The sequence below is a fragment of the Leuresthes tenuis genome, unplaced genomic scaffold (genome assembly GCF_036924035.1).
Source record: "Leuresthes tenuis unplaced genomic scaffold, fLeuTen1.0.hap1 SCAF_18, whole genome shotgun sequence".
NCBI classification, from domain to species: domain Eukaryota; kingdom Metazoa; phylum Chordata; class Actinopteri; order Atheriniformes; family Atherinopsidae; genus Leuresthes; species Leuresthes tenuis.
Window position 1 is genome coordinate 33545947 of NW_027325372.1, and position 12495 is coordinate 33558441.

Sequence of the window (12495 nt, forward strand, 5' to 3'; positions counted from 1 at the left end):
TGTCCAGAAAATATATTTGCCAATTTTCATAAGAATTGACTAATCATGTAGGAATATATAGTTGTTGGACTCAAAATTGTAGAAACAGAGGTTGGAAATGAAATGCTTGCTATGACTGAAGACATCTCTTCTGAACGTTTTGACCCCCTACAACAAACCGGGCATTTTTTTTAAAGCGACACAAGAACAACTTTGGTGGGGGTTTTTTGTTCATAAGTCACTTTGTTCCAATCACTACCAGCATTTATTAATTGCCTCATGACTGACTAATGACAATGTCAACCAAATTTGATACAAATCTGTTTTGGTGATTAAAAACTTAAAAACTAAGTTTTAAAGTACCCCCTAGTAGTTGACTTTGGCTAAATTAGATACAGGTAATCAAAAAGGTGTGAAAATACAGGTTAGAAATTTCATGTTAATGTGCATTACTGTGCATAAGTTTTGTTCCGATCAGGTTTTGAACCTCGGAAGCATATCCAGCAGCATAGAAAAAAATGTCCTGCGGAAATAGGCATGACCTACTTAATATGATTCACCTTCATTCAAGGAAACTGGGGGTGTAAGTTTTTACATTTTGCAACGTAGGGTTTATGATTTAGATGCTAAAACGTGTTTTCTTCCTATAGAGTGTCACCTTGTGGCAGACATGTGGTATTGTTTCAGCCTCAGGTACATGCAGGCCCCAACCCCAATTTTTTTTTTAAATGTTACGATATATTCAATTCAATTCATTAATAGAGTGCCAAATTACAACAAATGTCATCTCAAGGCACTTCAAAGAAACAATCCAATTTACGCCAATTAGAATCCTGTTATTTGTAATAGAATCATAATCTAATCAAATCCAATTAATTAGATTACAAATTAGTCCAATTCATACATACAAAGCCAATTTTTTAAAAAGTAGCCTAGCTTCATCGATCCATTCTCCCATCCTGAGCATGCATGAGGCAGTTGTGGAGAAACTCCCCTTAAACAGGAAGAAACCTCTGGCAGAACCAGACTCAGGAAGAGTGGCCATCAGCCTCGACCAGCTGGAGTTTGAGAGGACAGAAAAGAGGGGACAACAAACACTGTAACACCATTTTATTTATATATACCATTATATTTTTTATAGTCTCTTTAAATGTCATTGTTTTGTGTATAGCGACAATAAAGACATTCTATACTATCCTATTCTATTCTATTCAAAGGATACCTGTTGAGACAGGGAAACATTAGTTAATGACAACAATAATGTTGTATGTACAAAGAGACGAAGGAGAGCAGAGGGAGGAGAGGTGCATTATAGGAGCTCCCCGAGTAAGCTAGGCCTATAGCAGCAGAACTATGGGATGTTCCAGGGTCACCTGAGCCATCCCTAACTATAAGCTTTATCAAAAAGGAAAGTTTTAAGCTTAATCTTAAAGGTAGAGAGGGTGTCTGCTTCCTGAACCCAAACTGGCAGCTGGTTCCACAGATAGGGTCTGATAACTGAAGGCTCTGCCTCCCATTCTACTTTTAAAAACTCTGGGAACTACAAGTAACCCTGCAGTCTGAGAGCAAAGCACTCTGTTTGGAAAATATCCAACTATGAGATCTTTAAATGAGGGTTTATGTGTGAGGAGAATAATCTTAAATTCTATTCTGAATTTAACAGGGAGCTATTGAAGAGAAGCTAAAACTGGAGAAATATGATCTCTCTCCTGTTATATCTCATCTGATCTCTGGCTGCAGCAATTTGGATCAGCTGGAGGCTTTTCAGAGAATTTGTGGGACAGCCCAATGATAAAGAATTACGGTAGTCCAGTCTTTAAGTAACAAATGCATGGAGGAGTTTTTCTGCATCTCTCTGAGACAGGATGTTCCTGATTTTAGCAATATTACGAAGGTGGAAGAAGGCAGCCCTAGAAACCTGTTTTATATGTGTGTCAAATGATAAATTCTGGTCAAAAATAACTCCAAGGTACCGCATGGAGTAGGGGTTCTTATTTTATACTTTAGAGGCATTTGGCTTTGGTAAAAATGTTATCAGATAGGTTGAATTACTGTACTCCTCCCCAGTAGCCTCGGTCAAGACAAATAGCACGCAGTCGGTATATATTCCTCTCCATCGCTCCACTTGTCAGGGCTGCCCCCTGAGCCCTCTCTTGTTTGGCTTAGCCATTGAGCTCCTCTCCATCGTGCTTTGCTGCGATTCACGCATTACGGGTATTTTCAGGAATGGGGTGGAGAAAAGAGTTTCTCTTTATGCGGACGACCTGCTCCTCTATGTTTCAAATTCCTCTGTCTTTATCCCTGCTGCCCTCACTATACTTGACCCGAAATTTTTATATTTATTTCAGTCTAGAACAAGAAGGTCCCTAGGATCCGTAAACAATTTTTACAGAGACCCAAGATGTTGGGTGGAATGGCTTTACCAAATTTGAGATTTTTTTAGCTAATCTTAGAACAATTCAGTTTTGGATAAAGTCTGGCTCATTCTGCTCTCCACCTATCTAGCTTTAAATGGAGGCTGTATCGTGCAGCCCGGTGTCACTCTCAGCACTAGTTCATGCCCCAATCAAGAGTCCCTCCTCTGATTATACAAAAAACACAATTGTTAAAACTTCCTTGAAAATTTGTAATCAATTTAGATGCTGCCTTGGTCTGCAGACATATTCTATATCAGCTCCTATAACTGTGAATCACATTTTTCAACCATCTTTGGTAGATGGGGCATTTACTATCTGGTCTAATCTCGGCATCAAATAATTTAAAAATCTGGATATTAATAAGCTCTTTACATCTTTTGAATAGCTATCTAAAAAAATTGGCCTACCTACACAACACCTCCAACACACCAGGTTTTTTCAGATCTGCAGCTTTGTCAACAATACATTGCCTCAATTTTCCAGTGCACCCACAGAGTCTCCGAGCCTACATTCACACTGCAGGTCTTAATGCACAATTCCGATTTACTGCTCAAATCCGATTTTTTGGGTTTTTGGGCTGTTCACATTTCCTCTTTAAATGTGGCCTGTCTACGGATTGCTGTGTGAACAGCTCACGCTCCTGAAGTGACCCACATGCGCAGTTGATCATTGATGACATCACGCCCATAGACCATGCTACAATGGTGTTTACTGAAGCGACCATGGCAACGGCAACCGGTACTGCAGGACGGTATGGCTAAATGCTAAAAAGCAGGGCTCTCAAGTCTCATGAGACACACATTTCAACAAGTTCTCAAGCTCACATGCCACACATGGTATTTCTCACGCTGAAAAGAAAAAATATTTATATATAATACAAATTTCTCTGGCGCTACCGAAACAGCAGGAAACAAGCATGTCTCCCATGAGCCTGAGCAGACCAACACTAACAACAACACTAATAATAATATAAGTAATGAAACACCTGGCCAGCCACTCCGCCTAAAAATCAGCTATGTATCCGATTCAGTACCACATTTAAAAGTGGCCAGATTCCGATTTGAAAATGTCAGATTCAGTGCGACTTGTGCTGTTCACACTGTCAAAAGCAAATCGGATATGGGTCACATATGAGCGAAAAAAATCTGATTCAGGTCACTTGCAACTGCAGTGTGACTGTAGCCCTCGACACGTTCCTTAAGCCAGCACCTGCTCTGAAGACTCGTAGGCCTTCTGAACATTGGAATCTCAGCAGAGTGGTGAGAGCGGTTGAGAGACAGAGTTAAATGGCAGAAGACGAGAGTGAGGTTGTGGTTACCTTCATAGCATCGCCCTTTTCAAGGGAGCCTTTCACAGAAAAACTTCAAATAATAAAAAAACGGAAGACCAACTCCAGAACTGGAATTAAAAGAAAAGGTTAATAAAAGTGGAAAGGCATTTTAAGGCGGAAAATGATCAACGATATCCATGGATGATGGGCTGTAAGAAAACAAACAGGCTGTACTGCTGGAGTTGTTTACTTTCTACAATTGACAAGTCATCCACCTGGGTCAGGGGCGGATTTGTCAGCCTTACATGTAAGGTAGGCCTATGTTATAAGCCACCTTGATTATTATTTCAGGGGATTGATATTACTGGCCAAGTGGACATTCAGGAAGTTGTATTTATTGTGGAGGTTGTCTGTAAAAATCCCAGCACAAATCGCCTTTAGTTCAATATGTCAACTTATCAAACTTATCAGGAGTGTGTGGTTGGATTTTTGTTTTCAGAGGGTTTTTATTGCCCCCATGCTCCCTTGTCTGTCCCTTTCTCCGTCGAGAATTAAGGAGGTGTAGTAGATGATGCTCATGAATTTATTCATCAACGTGTGAATGATTTGTAATGTGTCTTGATTTCATAGCGCTGTCCATGGTGATGAAATGAGCCTCCGTGTCCGTATCAGCAACGTCACGGGTGACTTTCTGGGTCACCTTATTTTATATTTCCAGATTTTGGCATTAGAGTATGTTTATTTAATTTCAACTATGTAGCCTAAATTGTCTCCAGTTTTCTGAAGTTAATGTTGAGAATGTTTCTTGTTGTGGAGAATGTAATTAATGTTATTGTTTATTTGTTTACATTCTTGTCATAGTTAATTAAAGGATTGCAGTTGTTAAACCCTTTCAATTCACATACTGTTGCTTTTTTCCGTGATGATTTATTTTCTTGGTGGTGATGACTGAGGCAAAGGCCCAGCTGTAGTGCTCATGGTTCGCCACTGTCTGAAGGGAATGATATCATATTTCTATTCCCATATTTACTCCCTTCATCTTGCTTCTTTAAACGCAATCAAGGAGCTTTGGGAAATAGAGTTGGGGGAGGAAATCCTTGGGGGGGTCTGGGAGGTGACCCTTAATAGAGTGCATAAGTCTTCCATGTGTGCAAAATTCGGTTTGAGCTAATGTAAAATTATCCGCCGTGCTCATCTTACTAAGGTCAGACTTGCTAAAATCTATAAAGATGTGGACCCAACCTGTGACAGGTGTTACCAGGCACCGGCTAGTCATGTTCATATGCCTGCTTTACATTCTCTTTGGAGAGACATTTTTGGACCATAATATCAGGTTACACATAAAGTGATAGAGCCTAACCCTATGATTGCATTATTTAGCACGCCTCCTTCTACAATTCCACTTTCCTCCTCAGAAGCAACTTTGATAGCATTTGTTACTTTGTTAGCATGGCGTTTGATTTTGCTTAGGTGGAAGTTTTAAACTCCTCCTTCTCATACATTATGGAAAAAAGAAATCCTCAACCAAGATCAGATGTGTATTGAGGGAATCGCTTGGTAAATTTTATAAGCTGTGGGACCCTTTTTTTGTCTATGTCAGAAAACTGGATTTTCCATTTATTCCAGAGAAATTTACCGATGTTTCAGTGGTATAGCTGGAGTTATGATATGGTGGTGATCTCACAGCTGTAGCAATATGCTTCAACATTTTGTCATTTTTTCTTCTTTTTTCATTTTCCTTTCCTTTTAATGTTTCTTACTTGTCTTATTGTTTATTTATTTATTTATACATATTGTGTTATTAATGTTCATACCAGTCCAACCTTGAAGTAACAAATGCATGGAGCAGTTTCTCTGCATCACCCTGAGACAGGATGTTCCTGATTTTGCAATATTACGAAGCTGAAAGAAGGCAGTCCTAGAAAACCGTTTTATATGTGCATCAAATGATAAATTCTGGTAAAAACAACTCCAAGGTTCCTCACTGTAGAACTAGAAGCCAAGGAAATACCATCTAGAGTAACTATAGAACTAGACCATTTCTCCCTGAAGCGCTCAGGTCCAAAGAGAACAACTTCAGTTTTGTCTGAATTTAAAAGCAGACAGTTCTGAGTCATCCAGGTCTTTATGTCTTTAAGACAGGCTTGTAGTCTGACCAACATATTGGTTTAATCTGGTTTCATAGATAAGTACAGCTGAGTATCATCAGTATAACAATGGAAATTTATGCCATGCTGTCTGATAATGTTACCTAATGGAAGCATGTATAAAGTAAAAAGAATCGGTCCAAGCACAGAACCCTGAGGAACTCCATGACTTACTCCAACGTGTGAGGAAGATTCTTCATTTACAAGAACAAACTGGAATCTATCAGATAAATATGACTTAAACCAGCCTAATGCAGTTCCTTTTGTTAGGTTCTGGAGAGGACTGGACCCAAAAGTGAACAGCAGACAGAAGGTGAAGATCAAAAGGGATTTATTAAGGGAGGGGGGAGTTAAGGATCTCAGGAGGCGAGGGGAATGAACCAGGGTCCGGGTGAGGTGGAAGGAGGTCTTGCGTCCGGGTGACTCCGAGCAAGGCTCGGGGGACGAGTGGTTCCCGTGTTCCGAAGTTCTGGGCTGCGGGCTGGCTCGGTGGCAGACTGGGCTGGGTAGAGCTCTCTGGCTTGATATCCAACTAGCATGCGCGTTCGGCCGTAGTGAGACAATATTCCGACACCGCAGGCCAGGAGGGAGCAGGCTTTAACAGGTGCCAGATTGGTAATGGGGCACAGGTGTGAATATGAGAGCGCTCCTCCCAGCCGTACAGCCCAGCCTGAAAAAACAACAGGAGACAACCAGCCAGCACCCAGGTACAAACATAACTAAACTAAATGGCAACAAAAGGTTATAATCACCACACCTTTAATCCCAATAACATGTTCAAGTCTCTGTAACAGAATGCTGTGATCGATCGTATCAAATGCAGCACTGAGATCCAACAGGACAAGCACAGAAACAAGTCCGCTATCAGAAGCTAACAGGAGATCATTGGTAACTTTCACCAGTGCTGTTTCTGTGCTATGATGCCCTCTGAATCCTGACTGAAACTCTTCAAACAGATTATTTCTATGTAAATGATCACAAAGTTGAGCTGCAACTATTTTTTCAAGAACTTTAGACAAAAAAGGGAGATTGGATATAGGTCGATAATTAGCCAACACTTCTGAATCAAGAGTAGGTTTTTTAAGTAAAGGTTTAATTACAGCAACCTTAAAAGTCTGAGGTACATATCCTATCAACAAAGACCGATTGATCAAATCCAATAATCAAGTGTCAATTAAGGGGAAAATCTCCTTGAACAATCTGGTTGGAATTGGGTCTAAAATACAAGTTGATGGTTTAGAAGAGACTATTGCTTTTGTTAGCTCAGAAAGATCAACTGGGCAGAAGCCGTCTAAATACAAATCAGGTTATATAGATACTTCTAAATCTGCTGAACTTGATGATACATCAGTGATGATAGTGGGAAGGATTCCATTAATCTTCTCTCTGATAGAAACAATTTTATTGATAAAGAATCTCATGAAATCATCACTGCTGAGAGTTAAAGGAATACATGGCTCCACAGAGCTCAGACCAAGAAGCCAACCTCTTCTGACTGATTACCTTCCTTTTCAGAGGTGCAACATTGTCCAGTGTTGTACGCATTGAAGCTATAGTGCTGCCAACAAGAGAGTCAAGTTCTACTGGAGTAAAATTTAGGTAGCCGTCCTCTGTCATATCTGCACATGGCAGTGAAGAAAAGGATGATGAAATCAACTCTTTAAATCTGGTTACAGCATTCTCTGATAGACACCTTCTATATGTAAAATTCTTCTCAGAAGCCGTATAGTCAAGTAATGTAAATTCAAAAGTTATTAAAAAATGGTCAGACAAGACAGGGTTATGAGGGAACACTGTTAACTGTTCACTCTCAATGCCATAAGTCAGCACAAGGTCAAGGGTATGATTAAGGCAGTGAGTAGGTCTGTGAACACTTTGAGAAAATCCAATAGAGTCTAATATAGAATTAAAGTTAATATTTAGGCTGTCATTTTCAACATCTACATGAATATTAAAGTCACCCACTACAATGACTTTATCTGTACTCAGCACTAACTGGGATAAAAACTCTGAGAATTCAGACAGAAACTCAGAATAAGGGCCAGGTGGACGATACACAACAAAAAACACAAGAGGTTTTTGTGATTTCCACTTTGGGTGGGAAAAGTTGAGAATCAGAGATTCAAAAGAGCTAAAACTAATCTTGGGTCTAGGACTGATTAGTAACCCTGATCTGAAGATAGCTGCCACTCCTCCTCCTCTGCCTGTGGTTCTAGGAACATGAACATTTAAATAGTCAGAGGGAGTTGATTCATTAATGCTAACATGATCCTCCTGCTGCAGCCAGGTTTCTTTAAGAAACCGACTGAATGTATTGTGAAATATATTCTTGCCTCATCCAGTGGGCATTTTGGTCAGGTACGACAGGTCCGTGAGAGGACATCTGGGACTTGTTGGGCAGGAAAATTCCTGAAGATCCGAAAGAATGCATGCAGCCGTCTGGGCCTGGAGAGGAGCAGTGTGGAGAGAGAAGTGGAGATCCTCCAGGCTGTTCAACATCCCAACATTGTGACCCTCAAAGATGTTTTTGAGAGCCGATCAGAGGTGGTCCTCATCCTGGAGCTGTAAGTAGTTTGCTATCTTCCACTGAATGTGGTGGTATTTTCAGGTCTGATGCAGTGTGCAGATTTGTAATTTGTCACAGCAGAGTGCTCAGTGCAGTCACAAGAGGCAGCATGAGGTTCAGTCTAGTGTTGCAGCAGTCACATTGGGTTCCTCCAGCAGGAACAGTGTCAGTCATTACAAAACTGACAAATGAGTGAACAACACTTGTTTTTGATGAGCAGGCAGACCCTAGAAACAGTCCACATGTTTGTTTTGTGTCACGGTGAAAGCCGGATTGACTCACAAATCGGACTCAAGAGCAGATGCAGACTCAAGAGAGATTTGAGTAAAGACAAGGTTTATTAAAAGATACTTATCTTGAGCAGCGATGAGTAGATCCAGGTGAACAGGTAATTCTGAGAGGGGAGGGAGATGGTTAGCGTAAGTCGGAGAGAGCGTCATTTGTCCAAGAGAAGATGAGTGTTTTTCCTTACTGAGTCCAAGAGGGTTTTCACAGTGTAGGAGAGGATGCTAGCTGCAGTGAAGAAGGTACTGAATCAACGGTGGGCAGAGCAGGCAGGTGTCTTTAGCTTGGACATGCAGTGTGCAACTAGCAACGGAGGAACAGGCACTAGGAACATAGGAGAACATGGTAAGTACAGAGCGTTTCACTACGAAATAAGCGCAGAAGAATAACCACTGTAGCAGTGAGAACAATCTGGTTCTCACTGCTACTGGTTGCTCCTGCAGATCCTTATGAAGGCATCTTGATGAGCACAGATACAAGAAACAGGTGAGAGTGAAGGAGCTGAACCAGACTCCACCCCAGGCTTCCTGGAAAACCTGCTCAACCCCGCAGGTTTGAGACCCAGAAACCAAAAATACACCACAACCAAGCATGATTATGACAGTTTGTGCTTATAGGCTGATCATCATCTTCTAGCAGTGACTCTCCCGTTTGTCCGAAAACTCAGCTCAGAGTTTCAGATTGCTCTGCTTCTGCTGTTCATCTACTTGAGTTTTCATGCCTGAGAAGTTTTGAAGTGGAATGCACTTGCTTCCTGTGTTGTTTTAAGTTGAAGAAAACATCATCATTTTGGAATGTGTGATATCTTTGGTCCCAACAGGGTAGAACAAAACATCTAGTTTAAATAAACCTTTTCAGGGAAGATAAAGGCAAAAACTATGTCACTAATGTCTTTAGATTTAAATTCAGTTTAAGTCATAACATGACAAATCACAACAAATGTCATTTCAAGGCACTTAGAATACAAAGTCTAATACAAGCCAATTACAATCCAATTCATTGTAATAAAATCATAATCCAATCAAATCCAATTCAAATTAGTCCAATTCATTCAAAGGCAATTAAAAGAAAAAAAGTTGCACAGTGAAGAGGGAGGGTACATCTATTCATATGTGAAACGATTTATTGTTGAAGTAATATGCTACTTTACACATAAGTGAGCACAGAAGGGCTCACCAGGGTCAGGGAGTACATGCGAGGCTCTTTGTGGAGAACCATCAGCACTATTATTTGTAGTGCCTCTGTGCCTAAATTGAAAAACCCAAATGTCTAATACCTGCATCAGTACAATTCACCTTGAAAAGATTACAAAGATGATGAAATAATTAGCATACTGTAGAGGGAGATGTGCTGATTTGGAACAAGAGCAGAGTTTATAAAAAAATAAGAAGAACAGCTACGCAAGTGGGATGGCAGTCCACGTGCACATCTGTGAAAAAGTACAACTAAGGCCTTACATTATCCTGCAAGGTGTTGTGCTACCATCCCTCCAGTGAATAGGGTTAATGAGATATGTGAGAACATGTTTATAGTAACACCGTCCTCTGTTTGACATCTTAGTGTCTGTGGAGGAGAGTTGTTTGACTTTATTGCTGAGAAGGAGAACCTGCTTGAAAGTGAAGCCATTGAGTTTATGAAGCAAATCCTGGAGGGGCTGAGGTTCATGCACAGGAACAACATTGCTCATTTTGACCTGAAGGTAACAGTGAAGTTGCTCAAGCTAATTTGTGTTTATGTTATGCAACAATATTTTAATGACAATTTCACATCACAGCAAGATATGTGTATCTATCATAATATTCTGCTCTGTTTCTTTAGCCAGAAAATGTCATGCTGTCTGACAAATTGTCACCACACCCCAATATCAAACTCATTGACTTTGGCCTGGCCTACCATTTCCATCAGGGGGAGGAGTACAGGAGCACAAGCGGTACTCCCCAGTACGTCGGTGAGGATGCTTTTAAATGTCTCTCTGTGAAGTTTCTCTGGAGTCATTGAAGCATTTTTACTGTGCACACTTCTGTGAATGTGAGTTAGCCAAAAGGATGCTTTTCTCCTTTAGTCCCTGTTGTGTGGCATATTTTCTGATGAAGCTAAAAAAAAAAACATGTTTTTTACACTTGAAGTTATTCACGTTTCTGTAAAGTGGTACTTTGATATGGTTTATACATCTGGCACTTCCTGTCACCTGAAACTTTTTTATGTTGGAGGAGTATATTAGTGTTCAAGCTGTGTGACATTCTGACATGGGTCGTGTTGAGATTATTCCACAGAGACTTTCTTGCTGTATCTGCACCCTGCTTAGCTGAACTGAGCTTCATGGTGATTTGCAGTCAATATTTTTTTTCAGGTTCATAACAGTTTTTGTTTATTTTTATCTTATTTGCTCCCATAGTGTAATCATTTGCACAGCAGACAGTTATTTCCAGCAAAAGGGCTCTATAACCCTATAAACAGTCAAGTAGGAACGAAATCAGTCTAATGCTGCACCTCAGATTACCCCCCAATGCTCCAGATGAAAAATAAGGATAGCTGGATAGTGGACTTGACTTTGTTAACAAAAAAGTGGATACATTTCTAACATTGCAGGAGAGGCTTCCATACTGGTGGACTGGGGGACATTAAGAATAGTTAATAGTCTAAAGAACACAGGGTTTATGACGGTTAGTAGAGACAATATTAGAGAAATATTTTTTTTTTTACTCAGTCTTTCCAATACTCTGGAAACACTACCAGCATTCCCTCATTATGTCAAAAGACACCTGCAGTTTATCCTTCTTTAACCTGTGCTCTGTTTACCTTCTGTCTCATCAGACGGCACAATTGACATCATTTAACCAGGGCTGAAGTTTAGGTTTTAGGGTTCCTGATTTTTAGTGGGGCCACCACATCCAGAGTTTTTCTACAGGCATAATAAAATTGCGATGTTAATTCCTCAGTACTAAAACTTAAGAGGACCACAGGTTGGTGTGGACATTATCATTAAAAGCAGTGGTAAACTGAGCAGTGGTGGACAGGTTAAACATGCAACAGCACCTTGCAGGAGCAACAGGTTTAAATTAGCAAGGCTGAGAGATATCAAATAAAACAGGATTATGATGAGAAAACACAGCTTCAGCAATGTCCAATTTAATAACTGCCTGTGTTTATGTGTAAGACCAATAATGCACTGTACAAGATTAAAAGAGTGGATAAGAGTTAAGAAATCTTTGACCAGCAGCTTATCAGAGCGACAGACATGGATATTAAAATCCACAACAATGAGGACGCGGTCATATTTAGGCATAATATCTGTCAAGAAGTCAGAGAAGCCATTAATTAAGTGTTTATCATATTTAGGTGGTTGGTGGGCGCGACCTAACTTGAACACAATAATTTGAAAACTAGAGAAGGAAGTCGATATCATAAGATGTTTGCAATAAAATTTTGTAAAACCACTCTCTATTCCTCCTCCTCGACTGGTCATCCTCAGCATTGAAATATGTACTGTCAGTATAGGTTCAGAAAAAGTGCTGGATTCACCAACACTCAAACAATACTCAGCGAGACAGAAACAATCCAGTGGAAGTGAAAAAAAAATCACTCAGAATAAAAGTTTGGTTTACTAAGGATCTGGTGTTTATCAGAGTCTTCTTTGTAAGCCTGAGTAGTGGTAGATCTTGCAACCCAGTTCAGCGGTTGCAGATTGAGAAGATTCACCCCACATCTGTGAAGATGACAAAACACCTTTGTTTATCCAGAAGGGTCTTCTATGAAATTGCTGTTCGGGCTTTCAACTTGACTAGTTTTGTATTACACTAAAGTTTACATTAAAGGGATTTTGAGAAAAAA

At 40.2% G+C, this 12495-nt stretch overlaps 1 protein-coding gene across 1 annotated transcript in view; it reads left to right on the top strand.

Moving 5' to 3' along the window:
- Positions 1-12495, top strand: part of LOC140275378 (death-associated protein kinase 2) — a 47740-nt gene that overhangs the window by 21790 nt on the left and 13455 nt on the right. Inside the window, exons 3-5 of the mRNA XM_072370838.1 lie at positions 8156-8377; positions 10225-10363; positions 10483-10612. Of these exons, the coding sequence (XP_072226939.1) occupies positions 8156-8377; positions 10225-10363; positions 10483-10612 (491 nt within the window). The remainder of the gene's footprint in view (positions 1-8155; positions 8378-10224; positions 10364-10482; positions 10613-12495) is intronic.